This window comes from Oncorhynchus nerka, linkage group LG6 (assembly GCF_034236695.1).
Source record: "Oncorhynchus nerka isolate Pitt River linkage group LG6, Oner_Uvic_2.0, whole genome shotgun sequence".
Taxonomy (NCBI): Eukaryota; Metazoa; Chordata; class Actinopteri; order Salmoniformes; family Salmonidae; genus Oncorhynchus; species Oncorhynchus nerka.
In genome coordinates this window covers 46,012,007-46,039,241 of record NC_088401.1, presented here as the reverse complement: position 1 = coordinate 46,039,241, position 27,235 = coordinate 46,012,007, and the positions used below count along the sequence as shown (strand labels likewise).

The window sequence follows — 27,235 nt, the reverse complement described above, 5'->3', positions numbered from 1 at the left end:
TTGGCCTGGAAGGCAGGAACACCTTCTCAAACCCCCCTGTAGTTGTTCTGCACTAAAATCTGGCCAGCCAAACACTTCTGATGCTAAAAAAAAAAAGATCCACAGAATTTATGGACTAGGCCTTTATTACTCTGAGAAAAATACTCCTTGGTAAGGGTTTGACTGCTGCAGGAATCTTTGCATGGGAGTTTCCTGCCATCTCTCACTGGCTAGCCGCAGGGCTGTCCCTGGCCAAAACGCAACAAGCCGTCGCTGCTAGGTGCCTCCCCCCCAAAACTACTAGCTAACTATTAGCAACCTGCAGATAATTGGTTCAAAAGTTGTTTCAAGTATGCCAACGTTACCATTATTCAGCTGGTTTTCAGAGAACCCCAGATTATCTACAGAGTAAGGTTAGCTAATGTTTAACAGTTGTCCCCACTAGGGCAATGCACATTTAATTAACTGTTCAATTAAAGATTTAATTGTTTGAAAAGTGAGCAAATAAAAAAATATTTGAACCCCTTGTTAAAATATTACGTGTACTGTTCACATTCCACAAATGCTTATTTAGATTCCCATGATTTGATTCACTGGGATTGAACTGAATCCCATCTACTAAAATAAAAGTGAATCGTTCACATGAATCAGATACAAAATATTTTTGGGGGTAGAAGTGTGAAGCGGGGCATCCGTTTAACAGAAAAAATATATTCTACTGCCTAAGTATGCCTATACCTTTCATATTAAATTGATGGCTATGACCATCTTTGATGCACTATTGGCAGTAGGTACAAAGAAGAGTAACAGTTTTTATCTTAATGTTCTTAAAGAGAGATGAAAAAAAAAAAATGGAATCCCATTTGTTATTTACTACATATTTAATGTACACATGTTCAAAAGGCAATACAAAAATAAAACAAATACATGAAAGAGATTTAATAAATACAAAGAAAACTCTCCATCCATGATTATTCATCCTCCAAATCAAAGCTCAAGGCTAGGTTCAAAGTTGATACACTGGACCCTCACTCATACAAGGAATACTGTCAATAACAGTTAAGAAATTAAAACAAATATCATTCAATAATTGGTTGGTTGTACATAGATATATCATGTCAACTGAATTCAAACTTTTACTAATTTGGCCTAATTCCCAACTGACTTTCACCACAGCACGTGACTGGAGGGTTTCAGCATCTGTCCAATAAGAAACCCGAAGGTATTAGAAGTCAAAAGATATACTCTGGTTGTGCAAGTGCATTCTGATCCATCAGTGGACGGATGATTCGGTTTGAGACGGCCCGTCTTTACTGAACTATCTGGGGCATCTCGCTCCAGGCTTTGGCCTTCTTTTTGGCCAGGGCCATCCATGGCGGCTCATCCTGGGCTAGGGCTGTAGGTGCGGGGTGAGCCGGGGCTCTCTTCCCCTCCTTCTCAACCACGGCAGGCTTAGAAATCTCAAGAGAACACAACACTATGGACAACGAGCAGAGAACAACATCTTTAGTGACACAATCACTCTGTATTGTCCTAAAGACACTGTAGGTGTGATAAAAGTCCTACAACCAACAAAATGTTATCAAAACGGACTGAAATATTTTTTAAGTCTTACGTCATTGAAGATTAGGCATTCTCAGATACAGAACATTTTCAAACAGGAACATTTTATTTGCATGTTTCTTCCACATGGGGGCAGCAGTGTATCAATCACACTCAAGTCTTTTGTGAGAACAATGAAAACACTTTATAAGAAAGTGATGTGTGTGTGTGTGTGGTAGCAGAGTGGGATACTGAGGAGTCAAACCTTTTACAGGAGGTCCCGGAGGCTTGGCTTGGTCTTTGTTGACAGGACTCGTCAATGTAGGAATGGAACCTTTTCTGTTCGTCTCCCCCTGGAAATAGATGGAATTAACTGCTTCATTCATTCCAACATGTATAACAAAGTAAATGGCACTTACACAACTTCAGTCTCATATAAACTCTAGATATTGCATCAAAAGGTGGACCCTGTCGTGATAGCAGAAGAAAAGCTAACAAGAGCTAAGGACTGGATGGATGGGTTGATTGACAAGTCAACGGTTTCTCTCTGAAACAGTGGGCTTCTCGTTAAACAAAATAACACAAAACAACATGCACCATCCCTACCTTCTCGGCAGGGACCTTCTTCTCAGTAGTTTCCTCCAATGAGTTCTTTTTGAAGATTCTTTGCTTTTGTCTGGCCACTGAGATCCAGCTTGGTGATTCAGATCCCCCGCTAGATCCAACACTAGGCACTCGACCCACAGACAGATCTGAAACAGAAGAACACAGGAGAATGTCTTCAAATGGTGCGAAATATGGTAGGAGTGGCCTGGTCATTTCATTTGGCATAATCTTTTTGTTTAGAGTGGAAATGTAAGAGAGGTACGAACCAATGAAAGACAAATGCCGAAAACCAATAGCATTCAAATACAGCCAATTTGTTGATAGAAATAGTCAGTGAAGAGGGCACAACAAAGCCTATTCCCCCTCAGGAGCCTAAAAAGATTTGGCATGGGTCCTCAGATCCTCAAAATGTTCTACAGCTGCACCATCTGGTTGCATCACTGCCTGATATGGCAACTGCTCAGCCTCTGACCGAAAGGCACTACAAAGTGTAGTGCGTACGGCCCAGTACAACAATGGGGCCAAGCTTCCTGCCATCCAGGACCTCTATACCAAGCGGTGTCAGAGGGAGGCCTTAACAATTGTCAACGTCTCCAGCCACCCTAGTCAGACTGTTCTCTCGGCTACCGAACAGCAAGCGGTACCGGCGCGACCAAATCTAGGTTCAAGAGGCTTCTCAACATCTTCTACCCCCAAGCCATAAGACTCCTGAACACCTAATCAAACAGCTACCCAGACTATTTGCGCACCCCCCTCTCTTTTACACCACTGCTATTCTCCGTTGTTATCATCTATGCATAGTCACTTTAATAACTCAACCTATATGTACATATTACCTCAACTGACCGGTACCCCCCCCCGTATATAGTCTTGCTATTGTTATTTTACTGCTGCTCTTTAATTACTTGCTACTTTTATTTCTTATCCATATTTTTTTTAACTGCATTGTTGGCCAGGGGCTCATAAGTAAGCATTTCAATGTAAGGACTACACCGGTTGTATTCGGCGCATGTGACTAATAACATTTGATTTAGAGGAATCTCTCCTTGGTGTTTATAGGTCTCTTTTTAGATATCTCAATAAGTCTGTTCTCAACAGTACTCATGGACCCGTTTCATTGTGAATTGTTAGTCCAGCAGGAGTCCAAATCCCTAAAACATACATAGACTAAATGTTTTGTCATTTGAAGACTATTGAGCTCAACATTGTGAAATATATATATAAACAAGAGGTGGCATTGTGAGTGAAGGATAGGCCATATATATCACACGTCTGTAAACACTGACTGGTGTGATGGTGACTAAGACTGTTTTAGTACCTGGTGTTCTCTTGGGCTTGACGACACCGTCCAGCTCGGAGGGCTTTCTGAGCAGGGCAGATTTGCTTTGTGGCTGTGGTTCAGTGAGCGAGGACCTCTGTGGTTCTATGGGAAGTGAGTGTGCTGGGGATGAGGCGGGAGTTTCACTCTCTGATCCTAAGCGCAACATACCCACAGAGGTCTTCCTCAGCCTAACACCAAACGGATTCTCAGGGGTCCCTTCCTCCTGGGCTGCAGGAACGGCAGGTGGAGTGTCTTTTGAAGAATGTGTGGGTGCTGTGGTGCTCTGTGTTCTGCTGGGACAAGCAGGGACTTCGGCCACCACAGGGCTAAGTGGCTCCACTCTACTTGGGGGATCTGTTTTTGCTGTAACCCCCGCTTCCACAGCCCCAGGCACAGTGCCAGAGGGGGAGGTAGCAGGGGAGGGAGATGTAGAAGGGGAGGTTGGCTCGTTGGTGTCCAACTTTTGCCAGGTGGGGGAAATTGTGAACCTTGGTCTACTCTGTTCAGAGCCACAAGATGGCTTCCCATGATCCTCCGTGGCAGTTGGTCCACTACAGGGCTCCTGGGGGCTCTGCTCTGGGCCAGAAGCTGCACTGGGACTGGTTATACTGTACTGGTCAGTCGTTACTCTGGGCTCTTCCTGGTCCTGTGTGGCATGTGTAGGGGACTCAGGCTGGTCTGGGGAATCTGGAGGAAGTGTACTGCTATTTGGCAGCTGGGAGACACAGACTGGTTCCCTAACTGTTTGGTCAGGCAGCTCAGTGGGGCACTCAGGGCTCTCACAAGCTCTCTCAGTGTCTGTGTCATTGTCTGGAACCTGCTGTGCATCATCCTCCACAGAGGTTGGCGTTACATCCTCTGGCTCCAATAAGGCTGTTTGCACTGGCACCTCTGAGATTGGCTCTGTTTTTTCCACCTCCCTCCACACATCTTTCTTTTTTTCCTCTGCCTCGTCTTGGACAACCTCCTCTGCTTCCTCTATTACCGCTTTTTCCTCTAACCCTGCTGCCTCCTCCCCATCTTCTTTTTCCTCGTTTTCCATATAAACTGAAGGAATGTCCTGATCTTCTTTTGTTAAGTATTCAGGGTTGATTTCATCTTGATCCTCCTCTTCCTCCTTTGGTTTGAAATGTTCTACCACATACTCCTCCTCAGACACATAAGGCTCACCCTCCTCCTCTTGGGACTCTGCTGGGCAGTCAGGTCCATCACTGGGGAGACAGGCTCCTTCCTGTTGGGTTGGATCTGAAGGAAGGGACAGAGGCTCAGGCTCATCAGCCAGCTCATCCATCCAGCTCTCAGGGTCTAAAGCCTTCACATTCACCTCCTCGAGGGGCTCAGCCTCCAGCCCCAGGACAGACGCCAGGGGACACTTGAGGGAGCGCAGCACCTCCTGGAGTAGAGAGCCACCCTCCTCAGCCACCTCACACCCATTATGGGCCAGGAGGAAGTCATCGTAGTCTCTAGTAGTCGGCTCCAGAGAGTCCAGGGAGCCAGGCAGGGGTGCAGTCTGGGTCAGAGCCTTAGCCTGGCCTGAGAGACATTCCTCAGAATCAGACTCATTCTGTATGGAAGGGGATGAGGAAGAGACATCCAGAGCCACTTCTGGTTGGTCCCCCTGCTCATCCTCCTCCTTATCTGGGGCTGATCGCTCGGCCTGCTGGGAAACCACAGCCCCATCGGTCTGCTCCTTCTCGGCAGCAACAGCCTGCTCACATTTCACATCTAGAACACACAACTACGTCTGAGCAGAGCCACTATAGCATTATTATGACAACCATGCTTACTCAATACCATGAAACATAATCTTTCCGATATTGCATCAATATTTTGTGTAATGCTACTGTAATAAGGATAATTTATATTACCTTCCTCCTGGTCCTCCTCCACAGATTCTGGAATGACAACACTCAGTCTTTCCTCTTGGAATGACTCTCCCTCAGCCCTGCCATCAACCCTCTGAGCAACAGAAATATGGCAGAGATGAGTCATAATGTAATCTTAATGATACAGTTCATTTAAAGACAAATGATCTGTCAAGCTTCAGTCATATCGGACACATGTTTTACAAAGATCTGGTAGACTCATGAGCCATGCAAGTTGACGGCAGGCTAGCGCGTTGTGGTTGGGCTAGATGGGCTGGACACTTGGCTCATGGGATGGATTTTGATGGGGTTCTGCTCTGGTGATCAAAGGGGACTTGGGCTGGGTATGGAATAGAAGGGGGTGGGTTTGGTGTGTGTTGGCCAGGGGAGTCAGGGAGAGGGGTTGGTTGTGCTAGAAGGGGATGGGTATGTACGGTTGATGTCGGAAGTTTACATACACTTAGGTTGGAGTCATTAAAACTCATTTTTCAACCACTCCACAAAACTTGTTAACAAACTACAGTTTTGGCAAGTAGGTTAGGGAATCTACTCTGTGCATGCCAAGGCCGCAGGGGAAAAAAAAGTAGACCTCCACAAGTCTGGTTCATCCTTGGGAGCAATTTCCAAAACGCCTGAAGGTACCACGTTCATCTGTACAAACAATAGTACGCAAGTATAAACACCATGGGACCACGCAGCCGTCTTACCGCTCAGGAAGGAGACACATTGTGTAAAAGTATCTATGTCCACAGTAAAACAAGTCCTATATCGACATAATCTGAATGGCCACTCAGCAAGGAAGAAGCCACTGCTTCAAATCCGTCGTAATAAAAAGCCACGGTTTGCAAATGCTATGGGGACAAAGATCGTAGTTTTTGGAGAAATGTCCTCTGGTCTGATGAAACAAAAATATAACTTTTGGCCATAATGACCATCGTTATGTTTCGAGGAAAAATGGGGAGGGTTGCAAGCCGAAGAACACCATCCCAACCATGAAGCACGGGGGTGGCAGCATCATGTTGTTGGGGTGCTTTGCTGCAGGAGGGCCTTGTGCACTTCACAAAAATAGATGGCATCATGAGGTGCAACATCTTAAGACATCAGTCTTAAGTTAAAGCTTAGTCGCAAATGAGTCTTCCAAATGGACAATGACCACAAGCATACTCCATAAGTTGTGGCAAAATGGCTTAAGGACAACAAAGTCAAGGTATTGGAGTGGCCATCACAAAGCACAGACCTCAACCTTACAGAAAATTTGTGGGCAGAACTGAAAAAGTGTGTGAGCAAAGAGGCCTACAAATCTGACTCCATTACACCAGCTCTGCCAGGAGGAAAGGGACAAAATTCACCCAACTTATTGTGGGAAGCTTGTGGAAGGCTACCTGAAACATTTGACCCAAGTTTAAATTGTTTAAAGGCAATGTCACCAAATACTAATTGAATGCATGTAAACTTCTGAACCACTGGGAATGTGATGAAATAAATAAAAGCTAAAATAAATAATTCTCTAGTATTATTCTGACATTTCACATTCTTTAAATAGTGGTAATCCTAACTGACCTAAAACAGGGAACTTTTACTAGGATTAAATGTCAGGAATTGTGAAAAACTGAGTTCACATGTATTTGGCTAAGGTGCATGTAAACTTCTGCCTTCAACTGTACATCTTACAGTGGTGGGTTTCCTCATCTTGGAGCAGGCCTTGTGTCGGACAGCCAGGCGGTGGCGAGCTGCGGTGTTGTCCAGGCAGCCCATGGGACTGGCAGGCTGGCTGAAGTCTACAGGCAGGGGGATCAGGGGACTGACCGATCTTGAGCCCACCTCACAGGACATCTACACATGAGGGGGGAGAGAAAGAGAGAGGCCATTTTAACACAGTAAATAATATAATGATTACAACCTCTTACAATCTCTATGGTCTTCAGACATCTGTTCACATGTCACATTACTCTCTGCTGAAGCCAGGTACCAGCTAAACAGATTCAAGAATGCTGAATCAAATATAGTTTCTCCTGACACAGATTAACCATATCCTAAGATATGGGGGTGAGTTTCCTACTCAAGACAAAAGGAAAAGCTATAAGAAAATGGAGAAGAGAGAGGACTGACTGTCTGTTCAGCTGGATAAACAATGTCAGGGACGCCATTATAAAGACCTCCTAGCAGCGTTGAGCGTCAGTAATAAATGTCCCAGGCCGACCAATGTCCTGGCATTTTTCTGCCTGGCTCCCACTGACATTAGCTGAACAAATACAGGCCTCCACTCAGTGCTCTGGAATGTAGGTAGGTTTCCTCTACAGTTTCTGACAGCAATTCCACCTCAAATGGTCCACCTCGGACTTAACAGCTTGCTTTCATACTAGAAATGGATTCTTATGATAAATAGCCATTTGTCATATACAATACAGATTTTACACAAACATGGACATTTTAGCAAATAGGATTGCTGCTATTATGGGTATCAAAATGTATTTGCCCTGTGTAACCAGAGACAGGTTGTCATAAGTGAAACTACCTCTGTTTGTATTGTATCCAGCAGAGTGGATTATATATATATATACACACACAAATTTACTGAATATATACAGTAAATTAATGTATTGCGTTTGTTCTAATGCCAGAGCTCGTCTTGGCAGGGCCTCCTGACTGAGTGGTGTAATATCCCCATTTGCAGAGAAAACCAATGGAATGCATTCAGACCACACGGGAGGACCCCCACCCACCTTCCTCTCTGAGTCAAACAATACATCCTGCAGAAACAGACCAGCAGAATGAAATGCAACTTTATTACTGTCAGGTCATCATCTTCAGCTGAAGATTTGTGGTGGGATTCTCAGTGGTGCTTGCAGCTGGGAGACAAAGCAAGTGTACTGCCACCCTTTCCCATTTCAAAAGAGGTCAAACCAAAATCACGCTGCCATTTATGGCTCGAAAAACAATCTCTAGCTTGTTACAGCTCCGGGCCCAGCTGAAGGCATGACAAGCGAGGCAAAACACAAGCGCGTGACAACTATTTGGAATTTTGAGAATAAACAAGTGCATCTGTGTGTGTGCCTGCGTTATGTTTGTCATTCAGGACGAACAGTCAGAAACTATTGAAAATCACACATGGTAAGATGGTACACCAGTTCCTATGGGAACCCCCACCCCCACCCCCACCCATATCTTCCTGTCATCCCACTAGGCAGCAGTTGGAATGCTGAGTGGAGTGATTTACTCTCTGCAGGTTTTCCATTTTATTCTGACCCTTTTTTAAACTCCTGGCTAAGTGGAAAAGATAGCTCAAGAGAAAGAAAAAAAAAACAGTATACTATCATATATACAAAAACAATAGAAGCTACTATTGAACGTGCTATCAGAGGGCTGTGTAAGCCTTTTTAAGTCAATCAAATGCCAATTGTGGTTTTCCTTTTTTAGGACATTCCTTTCACAACTTCAGACGATTATTTGGGAGTCCCTTGGCAGATTCCTTTCAAATTCAATTGAGAAAAGCTTAAAAGATTCAATCAGCATTCATAGAAACTAGCCAAGTCTCTATTCATTCCACTGGTCCCATTATGTCGAGTGTGAGCGTGCCAGCTGCGATAATAACACCAACATACGTGCTGAGGCAGATACACTTCACACAGCATTATTCCACTGACTGTCTTGTTTACGTTAATGCATGAATAAGTTGCAGTAATTACATTTGATCATGAGACTTTTGCCAAATTATTCACAGACATAGAGAGGCAGAAAAGTGAAGTATCTAAGGATCCTAAATTGTGATGTGTATAACAAACCGCTGTGTACATGTATGGTGTAAATATGGCCAACAACGCATGTAGCTGCTCTGAGCCTCAGTCGCATATGGTATACATATCATTGACGTATGAAGCTCAACAATGCCTCCATCCTGACTCACTCCTATTGCTTAACACTGCATCCGACACAGAAGCTTTCATTTCTTGAAGAGTACAAGCTTCATCGGAAGACACACAGCTTTATACATCATCAAGGCAGATGTACTCCAAGACGTCAACACGTGTAATACATCTGGGGAACATTTATCCTTAAAATCAAATGACAATACAACCCAGTCATCTTGATGCATTTCTTCCACATCATACGATAGAGCCTCCTCTCTGCCGCTTTGGGCTAATGGCGCATTCCGATTGGTCACGATGGTCAAATGACAAGGAGGATCATTCAATGTGTCCACTGAATAGGAAGCACATGACTAGATTAACAAAATAGCATGGAAAGCGGGATATTACCTGGTCTTCGTCGCTGTCTGTTGCCTCCAGACTCAGGGAGCTGTTCCTCTGTACCAGTTTGGGAGGAGAGAGACAGGATGAGTGACAGCGCAGTTATAAAAGGGTGATAGACAGCAATAGATCTGTAGACATAAGCACGAGTCATCCTCACGGTAGCTTTCATGAAACATGAATGTGTGGTATGTGCAGGTATTGGATGTGACAGGTATCATGCGACTGCAGTCACATATTATAATTGTGTGGCATGTACTAGGTACTGAAGACCAGAACTAGCTATGTAGCTAATCTGGTCCAATGATTGCAAACATGAAGTTGACCCCATGAACACGATGCCAGTCCTCACTGCATAATGATGCGTACCCTGTGGGACACCCCAGCCAGGACGGCGTGCAGGGTGGAGTACTCTGGTGGGCTGCAGGGAAGGCCGTCATCCTCAGACAGAGTCCCTGCGTCATCCCCCTTCACACACAGAGACGGAGGAGAGCCTAGCCGGATGGCCTGTTTCAGCTGGAGCTGCAGGACAACATACTTATCAACCTTGATTCTGCAATGTATTAATGTAAAACTTTTACAAATATGACTCGTGTGCAGCAATAGTGTACTAAAGATTGGTTTTTCGCTTTCAGACCACATATTCAGAGAGCATGCTACCCTACCTAGTGGTTGAGAACTCGTCAAAGTAGAATGATAAGTGAAAGTGAGTTAAGCAACAATCGGTCCATTCTAGCTGAAAAACAGACTTTGCGTAGTGAAAGAACGCAGTATCACAGATAGTGTCCATTCGGTGTGTGTATCTGAATGAGCTCAGCTGCTCTCAAGGACAGTCTCAAGTCTGTCTCCTTCCAACAAAAGGTATTAGAAACCCTATCCTTCTCCAAATGGACTTATTATAGACTGAACACCACCAGCCAAACATCTGTCATCTCCTCCATTTTAGCATGTTGTTGTGCCTAGTCAACACTGTTGTGCATCAGACCGCTGTATGTATTAGCCTGCGCGTACACGCCGGCCCGTTGTGGCAGTCTGCCCAGAACACTCCAGGTAGTAAGACCTAAGGATGAGCCTTAGCTAGCTAGTCTACCCGGCTTATGAAAAGACTGGCTAATTTTATACGGACAGAGTGCCAAAGCTAATACCGATTTAAGAGAGCTGAATATCAGATACTAACACGAGCCACATTGTTTTCACTTGTTGTGGGTGTATGATATTAGACTATAGGTACAAAATCCAGAATTACAGCCAGTCCAAGTATGGAACACAGGCTTAACTACCCACCTGTAGAGACTTGACTTTTCCATGGATGTTGTCCTGAAAGGCTCCAAGATCCTCGTTTACCTCTGACAGGGGCAAATTGGAGACAAAGACACTGTCATGTGACAGAGCCTTATTTCCCATGTAGATTTTTGACCTTGCAAAAAAACAAAAAACAATTGAGTGTGAAATTTCATGTTAAAATGAAAATCAGATCATTTGGGGCCTCATTTACAAACACTACCACAAAACGTGCAGCACCTGTTCACACACAAGTTGGAATATATAAAAGAAATGTACTTGATGTGAGAACATGCTTAACTTCCCACACACCTTAGACCATATATGCACACAATTTCTGACGGTTGAAGCACTGCCTTGCCAGCAGGCAAGAAGTATTTTGTGCAAATGGGGGAAATTACATGCTTATTCATAAAATCCAAAAGACATGATGCAGTTATTTGCCGTTAGTGAGAAGAGAAAAAAAATCTATTTGATCTTTGCAATAAAAACATTTTTCCTGATTATCTTTTTCCATGATCAATGCAGAATAAGTTCCTCACATTTCTGACTGAAATGGTTTCATACTCCCGAAGTAGCTAATACAACAAATGAAGATCCAATTTAAATGAGAGTTGGGATGAATTGTAACTACTTCACAGTAGTAAATAGATAAGCTATTTTGGTTATGTTGGCTACAATAGAACGTAAAATTTAAAAAATTAAAGTTACCTACTGTAAGAACAGACAGTTCACCATACAATTTAAAATGCCTCGAGTAGGCCTAGATAATGTTGCAGAATTTGCGGGCAGTGCCGCATAGTTAGGTTGGGGGAAACAGTCAATGCAAAACATTGTTAAATAAAATGTTCAGCAAACAAATTTGCCATAAAAAAAAATTCCCCTTCAGAAATAGTCAGACCTTTGCTGAATACTACAGCGATAGTATTCTGGCAACACACCTTAAATGCTATGGCCCATTTCCAAAAGTTTCAACTCACAAATAAGGCCGTTATTGTCACCATAGAAAAAGATCACATGAGCGTTTTCCAGGTGGCAATATAATGCTTGTTCACAATGCACAATGTTTACGACAGGTCTGATTTATAACAGGAAACACACGGATGTATGGCGTGATCAATATTTTTTGATGTATGCAGTCTTTTCAGAAATGGCACACAGACATTTAGTGTGAAACTTAGAGGTTATAAATGAGGCCCCAGAGCTCTCCCCTAAGTAGCAGTCAGGCAGTGGCTGGGTCATCCATCCAATCATGTAGGAATAGATCTAATAATATTTGTAGAAAAACCCAAAGGAGCAGTAATGACAAGTCACTAGCTCTGGTAATGTCCCAAATGGAACCCTACTACCTATATGGTGCACTACTTTTGAAACGGAACACCATGGATCCTGATCAAAAGTAGTGCACTGAATGGGGAGCCATTTAGGACTCGATCCATGTCTCTGGGGAAGTTGTCTGCAGCAGGTAGCCTATGAGGCTGCATGTTTAATGAAGTAACATTCGCTAAACTCTAAAATTAGCAGACAAGACTTGATTTATTATTCAGGTGACTAAGTGGTAGGCAGAACGTTAATTCCCAGCGGTCCACTCTATTAGGACAAATATGTGCCTTTAATGTTGTAAACATACAGAGGAGAAATTGACACATTTGTTCTTTGTTAAGGATGAAATTGCTTGTATTTTCTCATTTAACTGTAAGATGTAAATATTGTGTTTATTGTTCCTGAAGGCTGTTGCCATAGTGATGACCAAAAGATACCTGTGAGAAAAATATAAATCTTACCCAGAGCCCTCGTCTTTCTCAGACCGGATGAGGAATGCTGGTTCAGGGGCATTGACATTGTCACTGGACTGGCTTGACTTCAACCCATTGTCCCCGGCAGGAGTTGCAGCCTCTTTTCTCTTCTTCTTAGCAAAAAAGTTCTTGAAGGTCTGGAACTTGGACTTCTTCTTGCCTACAATGAAGATAGATATCATGGTTAAACATCTCCAGTTTACAATGAGAGCTATTCCCTAACCATTTGTCTTTTCACTAGCAAACAAATAAGACTACCTAGCTTTTAAACGAACAACTACTCCCAAATGTGAGCTCAAGTAAAGTGAGAGTAATTTACCATGTGTTGGTCAAAAATCCACGTACCTTTGCATTACCAAGTGAGAGGGGTAGTAAAACACTTCAACAGTTATCACCCGTTTAAAATCTCAACACCTTTTTAACTAAAAACTGTCCCCAACCCCAAATCTTGAGAATAATACAAGGCAGAGATCTTAACTGTTTGTTGAGGTGCAAAATCATAATACAGCAGACACTATTTTAGATACAATATGACATTACGCCAAAATAGCAGAAGAAGATGAAACGGTGCAGCAGAAAGGCCAATTATCAAAGAGAAGGTCAAGTTAGTTGGATCCATACAAAATGTTGCCAATATTTGAGAGGGGATGACTACAACATGAACAATCCTAGGATGGAGACCTTTAGCAGCTAGGAATACAATTAAATACAATTTGATTAAAGAGCAAGCACTGCCTTGGAGAAGTGAAGGTTGGTAGTAGTGACTATATTTATATATAAAGCCACACAATCCTGTGGCTCACATGCTCTGGAAAACACTTGAGATCCAATTACAGACAAGGCCTTGAGCTGGCATCATCACACACACTTTGAATTGGGCCATTCAGTATGGCTGAAGTCAACAAATCAAGGGAAAACTCAAGTCCAGTAGGAGAGGGATTTATTACTACAGATTTATGAATGTATATACTGTAGTAGCTGAACATGTAAGCGGAGACCAAGATATTTTGTGCAGAGTTTTTTTTTTTTGACCAACAGGCCAAATTTGGGCTTAGATGGGAAGATGGGACACAAACAGTCAGACACAAGAAACTCTCCCACTAAATATTCTCATTGACCTAGTGAGCACTGCCGTACCTAACAACGAATTACCCTCCTTGAGTTGATGCTAATTCTATTACAAACTGTAACCCTTTGGAAGAGGCATGGCCAAGACCCCTCTAATTCCACGGACATATTCCACACGGGGCTTCTATCTTGACTGCAGCTTAACCCCCTCCCCCTGACTCTCAGGGTACACCACATTATCCCCTGGCACACCGCCTGGCCGGCACACCTCCAGCCATTGACAAATTATTTACTTTAATGGACTTCGCCCTCCGCTTTAGAAGTTCAATCCAATAGAGGAGATTGTCAGTGTGACCTATTGCTGAAGGGAAGGGCTAATCCACATCCCGGCTAGCCCTCCAGAGATGGGGCCGAGCCTGACCTTGCAGTCCCTGACTTCCTCGTTCCCAGAGCACACACATCACAGTAGGGTTGAAGGGTTGGCGAATGGACATTTTTACAATGTTCTTTAGGGGTGGTGAGATGCATTATATTTTACTTAATTTCCTGCCAATAAAACTGTAATAATATCGCTTTCTTAAGCTTGGCCTGATCCTCCCTGAAGGCCAATGCCTTCTGAGAGAGCTAACAGCACACAGGTCTAGAAGAAACACGAATACCTTTGCATGGATCATGTGGAGGGACTCACAATGATAATTGTATTCACTTACAATGAACCCCAAGGCTTCTCAGACATGGATCTATGCCTCTGAGGATATATGTAAACTGTGTGGACAAGGAGTCATTTTGCCATTCCCTCCCTACAGACTAGATACTGTAAATCTGATCAGATAGGAAACTGTCTGTGGTAGTGCTATTTACCAATGACAATATAATAGTGAAGATCCCCTTTAAAAGGGCTATCAAAGCCAGTTAGTGTGGGTTTACCTGTGCACTCTGTGGGGTCTGCATGATCCTGGTTGGTCATCACATCTGATGGTCCAGAGGCCATGATGCTGCAGTCACTGCTGTGAGGGAGAGACAGGCATTTACTATGGAGACAGAGGGAAAGACTTAACTATATTACAGAGGGAAGCCTTCCAGGGATTTGGGATACTAATAAATAAGACCATTGTCTATATGGACTGACTACAATAACACAGATTCAAATCAGGCACTGCATTTTATTCATCCCCATTTACTGTAACTCAGCTGTGTGAATCTCCTGCGATGGTAAGAAACATTTTCATAACCCTGCTCTCTATTTGAGAAGAGATCAGGGAGGGGCTACCAGTCTCTCTCTACCACAACGCCCTACACGTCACCGCCCTGCCGTGGCACAGGAAGAGGCTGAGATAAGCAGCCTGTGCCTGGCTGGGGCAGATTACTGGAGGGGCCTGTCTGGAGGCTGGAGATCGCTCTGGTCTGGAGCACCCAGCAGGATCGCCTCAGACGCACCACAAGGAAGTCAGAGGGTCAGTGACAGCCAGTCCCAGGCCCTGGCCCCACAGAATGACTAAACAGGATGTTGAGGCAATTTGGAATTCGACCACACGTGCAAACCTAGTTACTCCATTAATAAAGATGATTCAAATGCAATTACCTCCTCGGCATGTATGATTTCCTGCCAATTTTATTAAGGGCATGATGAGGGGTTAGAGCTTATGAGAATGGCTATGCTTTGTGCAAGTCAATATCCCTGGTTCGGGGGCAGTCTTAATAAAGGTCTTCAAATGCAATTACTTAGGAGTAACTTGTTAATTTCCACATGAACTTAAGTCTGCATGCGATGATTATAAAAACAAGGAATATCAACAGAGAGTGAACGAAAGGGAGAGAAGTTACAATACTAACACTTTCAATCACACTTAGCCGCATAGTACAAATACCCGAGGAGGTCTGAGAATAAATGGGTGGTTGACGTGCCACTGCTTTTTTTTCACTTCAATGTGCCAAAAACTTCAATAACTTAGTTTAATTTGTGAAAACTCAATTTTATGGTTATGAAGACACTGCGTTGTTTGGGTCATCTAGACTCATACCATTAATAAAAAATTTAGAATGTTCTTTAACTAAATGTGACGCGTTTTTGTGTGTGATAAAATTCAAATATAAAAATAAGCGAAACCCTTCTCTCCAATATGTAGCATGTTAACACAGATGTCTATTCGTGAGAATATTTCCCAAGTCCATCCATACTAAATTTTCTCTGAACAAATGTAGTTGATTATAAAAACCTTTATTTATTTATGTCCACCGGTGTGGCGTAATATTGTGATATTAAAACAAGCTATTATCTGGAAGCAATTGCGGTTGAAGGATCCTTGCCCAAACAGGAAGTGCAGAAGACATGACTGGAGCACATGGCATGATCTGAGGGTGAGTTTTTGATTATGAATGTATCAATATATAGGCCTTTTTCATCCTCCCACATTAGTGTCCATTTTATTTTCATTTGCTGCAACACCTTTTACATGAAAATGCTTGAAATCATTCATCTGTATGACATAATGTGAACATATTTTAGTGGGTACAGTAGTGGAATGCTAGCTAAACTCCAAGGCCCCAGATTGCATGAAACATCCTTTGGTGTGATGTTATGTCCGCTGGTGTGACACAAAAATGACACGGTCAAAAAAAAATATGAACCCAGTATGGAACAATTTCAAAGATTTTACTGAGTTACAGTTCATAAGGAAATCAGACAATTGAAATAAATTAATTAGGCCCTAATCTATGGATTTCACATGACTGGGAATACAGATATGCATTTGTTGGTCACAGATACCTTAAGAAAAAAGGTAGTGGAATGGATCAGAAAACCAGTCAGTATCTGGCATGACCACCATTTGCCTCACACAGTGCAAAAAATAAATAAAACCCAACATAATCTTGTAATAAATAATGTGGAAATTGAGCAAATTGAGATGACTAAACTGCTTGGAGTAACCCTAGATTGTAAACGGTCATGGTCAAAACATGTTGATACAACAGTATTATTATTTTTAAACAGAATTAAAAAAGGTTAACGAGTCAAGTCGGTTTAGAACAAATTCGTATTTACAATGATGGCCTACCCCGGCCAAACCCAGACAACACTGGGCCAATTGTGTGCCACCCAATCACGGCTGGATGTGATACAGCCTGGATTCAAACCAGGGCCTGTAGTAGTGACACCTCTTGCACTGAGATGCAGTGCCTTAGACCGCTGTGCCACTCGGGAGCCCAGTAGCTAAGATGGGGAGCAGTACGTCCATAATAAAGCACTACTTTGCCTTAACACCATCAACACCTTGACTACTGTCGCACCTTAACTACTGTTCAGTTGTGTGGTCAAAAAAAAAAAAAAAAATATCTAGTTAACAGAAGAAAGGAAGACAGAAGAAAAAGGAAAAGAAAAAGGACAACAAAGTGAAACCTCTAAAGAAACAAGAGACCATAATACAAGAAACAGCACTATAGAGAGATAGAACAACAACAACGCAGCCACTGCCAGCTAGCCTACTTCAGCAGTACTGTATCATTTGAATTATTTTAGTCAATAAGATTCCTGCTACGTAAGCTTAACTTTCTGAACATTCGAGACGTGTAGTCCATTTGTCATTCCAATCTCCTTTGCATTAGCGTAGCCTCTTCTGTAGCCTGTCAACTATGTGTCTGTCTATCCCTGTTCTCTCCTCTCTGCACAGACCATACAAACGCTCCACACCGCGTGGCCGCGGCCACTCTAATCTGGTGGTCCCAGCGCGCACGACCCACGTGGAGTTCCAGGTCTCCGGTAGCCTCTGGAACTGCCGATCTGCGGCCAACAAGGCAGAGTTCATCTCAGCCTATGCCTCCCTCCAGTCCCTCGACTTCTTGGCACTGACGGAAACATGGATCACCACAGATAACACTGCTACTCCTACTGCTCTCTCTTCGTCCGCCCACGTGTTCTCGCACACCCCGAGAGCTTCTGGTCAGCGGGGTGGTGGCACCGGGATCCTCATCTCTCCCAAGTGGTCATTCTCTCTTTCTCCCCTTACCCATCTGTCTATCGCCTCCTTTGAATTCCATGCTGTCACAGTTACCAGCCCTTTCAAGCTTAACATCCTTATCATTTATCGCCCTCCAGGTTCCCTCGGAGAGTTCATCAATGAGCTTGATGCCTTGATAAGCTCCTTTCCTGAGGACGGCTCACCTCTCACAGTTCTGGGCGACTTTAACCTCCCCACGTCTACCTTTGACTCATTCCTCTCTGCCTCCTTCTTTCCACTCCTCTCCTCTTTTGACCTCACCCTCTCACCTTCCCCCTCTACTCACAAGGCAGGCAATACGCTCGACCTCATCTTTACTAGATGCTGTTCTTCCACTAACCTCACTGCAACTCCCCTCCAAGTCTCCGACCACTACCTTGTATCCTTTTCCCTCTTGCTCTCATCCAACACTTCCCACACTGCCCCTACTCGGATGGTATCGCGCCGTCCCAATCTTCGCTCTCTCTCCCCGCTACTCTCTCCTCTTCCATCCTATCATCTCTTCCCTCTGCTCAAACCTTCTCCAACCTATCTCCTGATTCTGCCTCCTCAACCCTCCTCTCCTCCCTTTCTGCATCCCTTGATTCTCTATGTCCCCTATCCTCCAGGCCGGCTCGGTCCTCCCCTCCTGCTCCGTGGCTCGACGACTCATTGCGAGCTCACAGAACAGGGCTCCGGGCAGCCGAGCGGAAATGGAGGAAAACTCGCCTCCCTGCGGACCTGGCATCCTTTCACTCCCTCCTCTCTACATTTTCCTCTTCTGTCTCTGCTGCTAAAGCCACTTTCTACCACTCTAAAGTCCAAGCATCTGCCTCTAACCCTAGGAAGCTCTTTGCCACCTTCTCCTCCCTCCTGAATCCTCCTCCCCCTCCCCCTCCTCCCTCTCTGCAGATGACTTCGTCAACCATTTTGAAAAGAAGGTCGACGACATCCGATCCTCGTTTGCTAAGTCAAACGACACCGCTGGTTCTGCTCACACTGCCCTACCCTGTGCTCTGACCTCTTTCTCCCCTCTCTCTCCAGATGAAATCTCGCGTCTTGTGACGGCCGGCCGCCCAACAACCTGCCCGCTTGACCCTATTCCCTCCTCTCTTCTCCAGACCATTTCCGGAGACCTTCTCCATTACCTCACCTTGCTCATCAACTCATCCATGACCACTGGCTACGTCCCTTCTGTCTTCAAGAGAGCGAGAGTTGCACCCCTTCTGAAAAAACCTACACTCGATCCCTCCGATGTCAACAACTACAGACCAGTATCCCTTCTTTCTTTTCTCTCCAAAACTCTTGAACGTGCCGTCCTTGGCCAGCTCTCCCGCTATCTCTCTCAGAATGACCTTCTTGATCCAAATCAGTCAGGTTTCAAGACTAGTCATTCAACTGAGACTGCTCTTCTCTGTATCACGGAGGCCCTCCGCACTGCTAAAGCTAACTCTCTCTCCTCTGCTCTCATCCTTCTAGACCTATCGGCTGCCTTCGATACTGTGAACCATCAGATCCTCCTCTCCACCCTCTCCGAGTTGGGCATCTCCGGCGCGGCCCACGCTTGGATTGCGTCCTACCTGACAGGTCGCTCCTACCAGGTGGCGTGGCGAGAATCTGTCTCCTCACCACGCGCTCTCACCACTGGCGTCCCCCAGGGCTCTGTTCTAGGCCCTCTCCTATTCTCGCTATACACCAAGTCACTTGGCTCTGTCATAACCTCACATGGTCTCTCCTATCATTGCTATGCAGACGATACACAATTAATCTTCTCCTTTCCCCCTTCTGATGACCAGGTGGCGAATCGCATCTCTGCATGTCTGGCAGACATATCAGTGTGGATGACGGATCACCACCTCAAGCTGAACCTCGGCAAGACGGAGCTGCTCTTCCTCCCGGGGAAGGACTGCCCGTTCCATGATCTCGCCATCACGGTTGACAACTCCATTGTGTCCTCCTCCCAGAGCGCTAAGAACCTTGGCGTGATCCTGGACAACACCCTGTCGTTCTCAACTAACATCAAGGCGGTGGCCCGTTCTTGTAGGTTCATGCTCTACAACATCCGCAGAGTACGACCCTGCCTCACACAGGAAGCGGCGCAGGTCCTAATCCAGGCACTTGTCATCTCCCGTCTGGATTACTGCAACTCGCTGTTGGCTGGGCTCCCTGCCTGTGCCATTAAACCCCTACAACTCATCCAGAACGCCGCAGCCCGTCTGGTGTTCAACCTTCCCAAGTTCTCTCACGTCACCCCGCTCCTCCGCTCTCTCCACTGGCTTCCAGTTGAAGCTCGCATCCGCTACAAGACTATGGTGCTTGCCTACGGAGCTGTGAGGGGAACGGCACCTCAGTACCTCCAGGCTCTGATCAGGCCCTACACCCAAACAAGGGCTCTGCGTTCATCCACCTCTGGCCTGCTCGCCTCCCTACCACTGAGGAAGTACAGTTCCCGCGCAGCCCAGTCAAAACTGTTCGCTGCTCTGGCCCCCCAATGGTGGAACAAACTCCCTCACGACGCCAGGACAGCGGAGTCAATCACCACCTTCCGGAGACACCTGAAACCCCACCTCTTTCAGGAATACCTAGGATAGGATAAAGTAATCCTTCTCACCCCCCCCCTTAAAAGATTTAGATGCACTATTGTAAAGTGGCTGTTCCACTGGATGTCTTAAGGTGAACGCACCAATTTGTAAGTCGCTCTGGATAAGAGCGTCTGCTAAATGACTTAAATGTAAATGTAAATGTGGTCAGGTGCCACAAAAAAAGGACTTAGGAAAATTGCAATTGGCTCAGAACAGGGCAGCACAGCCAGCCCTTTGATGTAAACAGAGAGCTAGTATTAATAATATCCATGTCAATCCATCCTGGCTCAAAGTGGAGGAGAGATGAACTTCATCACTACTTGTATTTATGAGAGGTATTGACATGAATGCACCAAGCTGTCCGTTTGAACTACTGGCACACAGATTGAACACCCATGCATACCCTACAAGACATGTCACAAGAGGTCTCTTCACAGTCCAAGTCCAGAACAGACTATGGGAGGCACACAGTACTACATAGAGCCATAACTACATGGAACTCTATTTCACATCAAGTAACTGATGCAAGCAGTAAACTTAGATTTTAAAAAACAGAAAAAAAAACAACAAAAAAAAACAGTAGGGACTGTGAAGCAAGAAACATAGGCACATGCACACACACATATTTAGTACTGTAGATGTGTGGTAGTAGGGGCCTAAAGGGCACACAGTGTGCTGTGACATCTGTGAATCTATTGTAAATGTAAAAAAAATAGATACAAAAAAAATCGAATAAAAAGTTGTATAAACTGCCTTAATTTTGCCGGACCCGAGGAAGAGTAATGGGGATCCATAATAAATACATCTCCTTCGCATAGAGTTGAGCAGGCTGCTAATTGTGGCCTGTGGAATGTTGTCCCACTTCTCTTCAATGGCGGTGCGAAGTTGCTGGATATTGGCAGGAACTGGAACACGCTGCTGTACCCGTAGAGCCAGAGCATCCCAAACATGTCTGGTGAGTATGGAAGAACTGGGACATTTTCAGTTTCCAAGAATTGTGTACAGATCCTTGCGTGAATTATCATGCTGAAACGTGAGGTGATGGTGGGAGATGAAATGGGCCTCAGGATCGTCACGGTATCTCTGTGCATTCAAATTGCCATCGTTAGTTTCCCCAGTTTCTGTGTTGTGGGTTTGTAAGTATATGCATTTCAGGAAATGGCTTCCTGGATTCCAAAGCAGCTGATTGGTCAGCCCATCACTAATTGGAGCTCTGACCCCACCCTCTTGTCAGGGGATACAGCTGTCCTCAATTACCAACTCCTTCTGCAGCTTGAAAAGCCAGTGTTTATTAGGGGCGCCAGGTGGTGCTAAGAAAAGTAACCAGTGGGTAAGCAGGTAAGGTAGGAGAGGGGGAACTTTCTTTGCTTCTGTCCAGCGCCTTTTCCTTCACAAGGTGGAAGAATAAATTCCCTGTAAATGGTACATATTCTCTGCCTCGGTCATCCTTACCCGCACACCTTTTTTCACTCCACGGAGAGTTGTAGCAGGGTGTTGCGTTCCCTCCAAGAGGCATACGTAACAGCCATCAATAAAATGCATGTGTTGTCCGTAGCCTATGCCTACCCATACCATAACCCCACCACCATGGGGCACTTCGGTCACAACATTGACAAACCGCTCACCCACACGATGCCATACACGTGGTCTGTGGCTGTGAGGCCGGTGGGAGGTACTGTCCACACTCAACTTGAGAAATCTGTGGCAAAATAAATAGCATCTTTTAGGGTGGCCTTTTGCACCCAGCACAAGGTGCACCTGTGTAATTACCATGCTATGTTTAAATCAGCTTTTTAATATGCCACACCTGTCAGGTGGGCAGATTATTTTGGCAAAGGAGAAACGCTCACTAACGGGGATGCAAACAAATTTGTGCATAAAATTGGAGAGAAGCTTTGTACATATGGAAAGTTTCTGGGATCTTTAATTTCAGTTCATGCAACATGGGCCCAACATTTTACATGTTGCGTCAATATTTTTGTTCAGTACAAATCAAGATCCTGGGTACTTTGTTAGATAAGAGGCAAAAAGAAAACAAGTCTGTCTGCTTAAGACAAGATGTGGAGTGCAGAAAAAACAGGATACAGGGAGAGAAACGCTGAGAAAAGAGGATGTCCAGAGACGCAGAAAGTAAACAGAAAATATGAAAAAAAGCTTGATATTAACATAGTCCTAATCAGCGGTGAAAGTAAGTCGGGAACGGTCCGGTAGGAACGCTATCATTCCCGCATGTCAGTCAGATGAAAATTGACTGAACAAACTCATGTGGTGTGGTTCAATGATAAAACAAATTGCCATTGCAGAGATGAGTGGCCGAGACCGAAACGCGCACGGACAGCAGTATATGCATCAATTCAGGTTACAAGACTTGGGTAGGCCTAATGAATGATAAATCAACAAATGTCATTCATAACACTTTTTGGTGTTTTGTAAGTAATGTCTTTTTGCATTTATCAAATGGCACTGTATGGATGCCGTAATTATTTTAGAATTGAGTAGCCTAATAGTTGGAATAGTAACTGAAGTCTGGACACTGAATGTAGGCCTTACATGTAGGCTATTATGCCATTAACCGCTGCAGAATTAAGTGTTCCTCACAGTACAATTATAGACCAAATGTTAGTCTCAAACAGGTGTGGAGAAATTTTTTCTTTCAGCATCTTGAGAGAATGCGAATGTGCGCATAAGGACCTTTTGTGTAGAATAAACATGTAATTTCATTTTCAACCACAAATTAATTTATATATATATATATATCACACACTAGACAAACTGAAATACTATCAGAAACATGTTGGATCTATTTCCACAGCTTTTAATTTCCTTAAAACCGGTCAAACTCATTTGGAAATCTCCCTGGTCACCAAATGTCCTTGCTCTGTGAAAGAAGCAGAAATACAGACAACTTTACCGATGTCCACTAGATTGTTGATGATGCATTGATCAATCTATCGATTTCTGACATTCTGGTGAGCAAGGCTTTATTTAGTATTCTAGACAAGCATCAAGTAATGACAGAAGAGAACATATAATTATAGCCAAGTTGATTAGCCTACTATATGTCAATAATGATCAGAAAAATATCTTGTGCATTCAGAAAGTAGTCAGACGCCTTCACTTTTTCCACATTGTTACAGCCATATTCTAAAATGGATTAAACCGTTTTCCCCCCGTCAAATCTACACACAATACCCTAATTAGGGTTATCGCATTTACATAAGTATTCAGATCCTTTACTCAGTACTTTGTTGAAGTACTTGGCAGCGACTACAGCCTCGAGTCTTCTTGGGTATTACACTACAAGCTTGGCACACCTGTATTTGGAGAGTTTCTCCCATTCTTCTCAGCAGATACTTTCAAACTGTCAGGTGGAATGGGGAGCATCGCTGCACAGCCATTTTCAGGTCTCTCCAGAGATATTCGATCAGGTTCAAGTCCAGGCTTTGGCTAGGCCATGCAAGAACATTCAGACTTGTTCCGAAGCCCCCCTGCAATGTCTTGACTGTGTGCGTAAGGTTATTGTCCTGTTGAAAGGTGAACCTTCAACCCAGTCTGAGGTCCTAACCTGCTCCAGAACGCTTTGCGTCAAGGATCTCCCTGTACTCTGCTCCATTCATCTCTCGATCCTGACTAGTCTCACAGTCCCTGCCACTGAAAAACATGCCCACAGCATGACGCTACCCCCACCATAGGGATGGTATTGGCCAGGTGATGAGCGGTGCCTGGTTTCCTCCAGACGTGACGCTTGGCATTCAGGCCAAAGAGTTCAATCTTGGTTTCATCAGACCAGAGAATCTTGTTTCTGATGGTCTAAGAGTACTTTAGGTACCTTTTGGCAATCCACAATCCTGTCTCGGAGCTCTATGGACAATTCCTTCAACCTCATGATTTGGTTTCTGATCTGACATGCACTGTCAACTGTGGGACCTTAGACCGGTGTGTGCGTATGCGCGCCTTTCCAAATCATGTCCAATCAATTGAATTTACCACAGGTTAACTCCAATGAAGTTGTAGAAACATCAAGAATTAAGCAATGGAAACAGGATGCACTGGAGCGCAATTTCGTGGTCGCATAACTAAGGGTCTGAATACTTATTTACATAAGGTTTGTTTTATATTTTTAAAACATTTGAAAACAAATCTAAACCAGTTTTCCCTTCGTTATGGGATAGTGTGTGTAGATTGAGGGATTTTTTTTTATTGAATCCATTTTAGAATAAGGCTGTAATGTAATAAAATGTAATACTTTCCAAATGGATTGTAAATTGGGCTTAAAATCATTTTATTTCTGCAACGGGCGACTTTGCGTCGTCCCTGAGTAATGTGCACAGGTAGCCTACAGTACAGCCTTTTGAAGTAATTGTTTGACGATCAGGTAACATGACTGGTTGTGTTAATGCAACTTTATGCCAGTACATTTTAAAGGTTAAGACAAATCTTACTATTAGGCCCATAGACAGCCTATTACATCATTAGGGATTATTTGTATAATTCTATGATTATGCCCATAAAATTATTAAAAATTGTGCGCACACATAGGTCCCCATAATGGGAAGATATTAAATCTTTCACCCCTGATCCTAATTGAGTATTAGGCCTACTTTTGAGAATGTAATTTTATTTTATAGATATCTAAAGCAGAAATCCAGGGGGGAAATTGAACGATTTAGAATGAAGTCTTTGCGACCATCACAAAGAAAAGCTTTGGGAGAAATGGAGAAAGAGGTATAGAGAAAAGAGAAGTTTAGAACTATTTAACTCACTTCAGTAAAATGTTATTTTAAGATGAATAAATTCAAGAATAACATTTTAAAAAGCATTAGCATGATTTACATGTTCACTTAAGCATTGTTAACAGGTGATTGAACAACAGAAATTGTTTCACTTCATACCTATTTTTATTAAACTAGCCAAGTCAGTTAAGAACACATTCTTATTTACAATTAACGGCCTACCCCGGCTGACGCTGGCTGGATGTGATGCAGCATGGATTCGAACCAGGCACTGCAGTGACGCCTCTTGGCACAGATGCAGTGCCTTAAGACCGCTGGCCACTCGGGAGCCCAAGTGAGTGTTAACATTTTACAGCACAAAGTTGCTTAATATTGTTATTTTTGTGTGTGTTTTATTTGAAGTATTTCATGTTCTACAACAGTTTGTATTTCACAAAATATACTCTTTTTTTTTTAAAACAAAAATCTGACTGATTCTTTTCTTTCATCCTGTGTTAAGACATGTCCTTTGGTGTGACATTAGAAATTGTATAATTATATATTTTCCCTGCATGGAAAAACATAAATCATAATGGAACATGTGTCAAGTGATCTCAGCATGCCCCATGAGCAGATTTGTAAAGTCTGTCCAAATTAAAATGTAACCTCCCCTAATTCTAAATTTGATACATTTTGCAAGCACCACCAACACAGTGAATGGGAAATTGATTCAAAGGGAACTCCCTTTGCTGAATGTGTAATCCTAAAGTAAAGCTGCGTTTGGTTAATTACCCATGTCAAGTTCTATGTATGAAATGGGTCATATCATTAAGTACCAGAGGCCACTCTGGAAGTTGAGCAAATTCAAAAAAAGGTTAGTTGAGATATACTTTTAATAATGATTTCATAGGATCCCCATTAGCGACAGCTAGTCTTACTGGGGTTCGACACATAACGAAAGACCTTATAGACAAAGGGCTTTACAATTTAAAACATGTAGCGTGCGTATGCACTGTATATATATCTGATAAGAGGCAGTTGGAAAGTACTCAGACCTTCACTTTTTCCACACTCTTACGTTAGCCTTATTCTAAAATTTAGGAACATTTATAATTTTATATATTTTCCTCACTCTACACAATGCCCCATAAAGACTAAGCTTAAACAGATTTCCAAATTTCTTAAAAATAAAGAGATACCTTACTTAGCAAAGAGTCTGACTACTTAATACCTACGAGACTCAAAATGGAGCTCGGGTGCATCTGGTTTCCATTGATCATCCTTGAGCGGTTTCTACAACTTGGTTGGAGTCCACTTGTGGCACATTCAAGTGATTGGACATGATTTGGAAAGGCAATGCATGTCAGAGCAAAAACCAAGGTTGAAGGAATAGTGGTCTCCATCATTCTTAAAATGGAAGAAGTTTGGAATCACCAAGACTCTTCCTAGAGCTGGCCAAACTGAGCAAATCGGGGGAGAAGGGCCTTGGTCAGGGAGGTGACCAAGAACCTGATGGTCACTCTGACAAAGCACCAGAGTTTCTGTGAAGATGGGAGAACCTTCCAGAAGGACATCAATCTCTGCAGCACTTTATGGTAGAGCGGCCAGACGGAAGCCACTCCTCAGTAAGAAGGCACATGACAGCCCGCATGGAGTTCGCCAAAAGTTACCTAAAGACTCAGAGCATGAGAAAGATTCTCTGGTCTGATGAAACCAAGATTGAACTGGCCTGAATGCAAAGCGTCACATCTGGAGGAAACCTGGCACCATCACTTCGGTGAAGCATGGTGGTGGCAGCATCATGCTGTGGGGATGTTTTTCAGTGGCAGGAACTGGGAGACTAGTCAGGATCGAGGCAAAGATGAACGGAGCAAAGTACAAAGAGATCCTTGATGAAAACCTGCCCCAGAGCGCTCAGGACCTCAGACTAGGGGCGAAGGTTCATTCTTCCAACAGGACAACAACCAAGCACAAAGCCAATACAACGCAGGAGTGGCTTCCGGACAAGTTTCTGAATGTCTTTGAGTGGCCCAGCCAGAATATCTCTGGAGAGACCTGAAAATAGCTGTGCAGCAACAGTCCCCATCCAACCTGACAAAGCTTGAGAGGATCTGCAGAGAAGAATGGGAGAAACTCCCCAAATACAGGTGTGCCAAGCTTTTAATGTTATACCCAAGACTTGAGGCTGTAATCGCTGTTTCAAAGTACTAAGGGTTTCAATACCCATGTAAAGGGTTAATACTTACGTAAATGTGATATTTT

The 27,235-nt window shown here is 43.8% G+C and overlaps 1 protein-coding gene across 5 annotated transcripts in view; it reads right to left on the bottom strand.

Moving 5' to 3' along the window:
• Window positions 1–841: 841 nt before the first annotated feature.
• Window positions 842–27,235, bottom strand: part of LOC115130478 (cell surface glycoprotein 1-like) — a 38,225-nt gene continuing 11,831 nt past the window's right edge. For all 5 annotated transcript variants that reach the window (XM_029661665.2, XM_029661664.2, XM_029661662.1 and 2 more), the window contains 11 exons: window positions 14,633–14,712; window positions 12,626–12,797; window positions 10,845–10,977; window positions 9,930–10,082; window positions 9,570–9,617; window positions 6,985–7,146; window positions 5,317–5,407; window positions 3,446–5,173; window positions 2,128–2,273; window positions 1,787–1,874; window positions 842–1,456 (listed from right to left, as the gene is read on the bottom strand). In XM_029661665.2, coding sequence (XP_029517525.1) covers window positions 1,290–1,456; window positions 1,787–1,874; window positions 2,128–2,273; window positions 3,446–5,173; window positions 5,317–5,407; window positions 6,985–7,146; window positions 9,570–9,617; window positions 9,930–10,082; window positions 10,845–10,977; window positions 12,626–12,797; window positions 14,633–14,696 — 2,952 coding nt within the window. In that variant the 5' untranslated portion in view covers window positions 14,697–14,712 and the 3' untranslated portion in view covers window positions 842–1,289. The remainder of the gene's footprint in view (window positions 1,457–1,786; window positions 1,875–2,127; window positions 2,274–3,445; window positions 5,174–5,316; window positions 5,408–6,984; window positions 7,147–9,569; window positions 9,618–9,929; window positions 10,083–10,844; window positions 10,978–12,625; window positions 12,798–14,632; window positions 14,713–27,235) is intronic.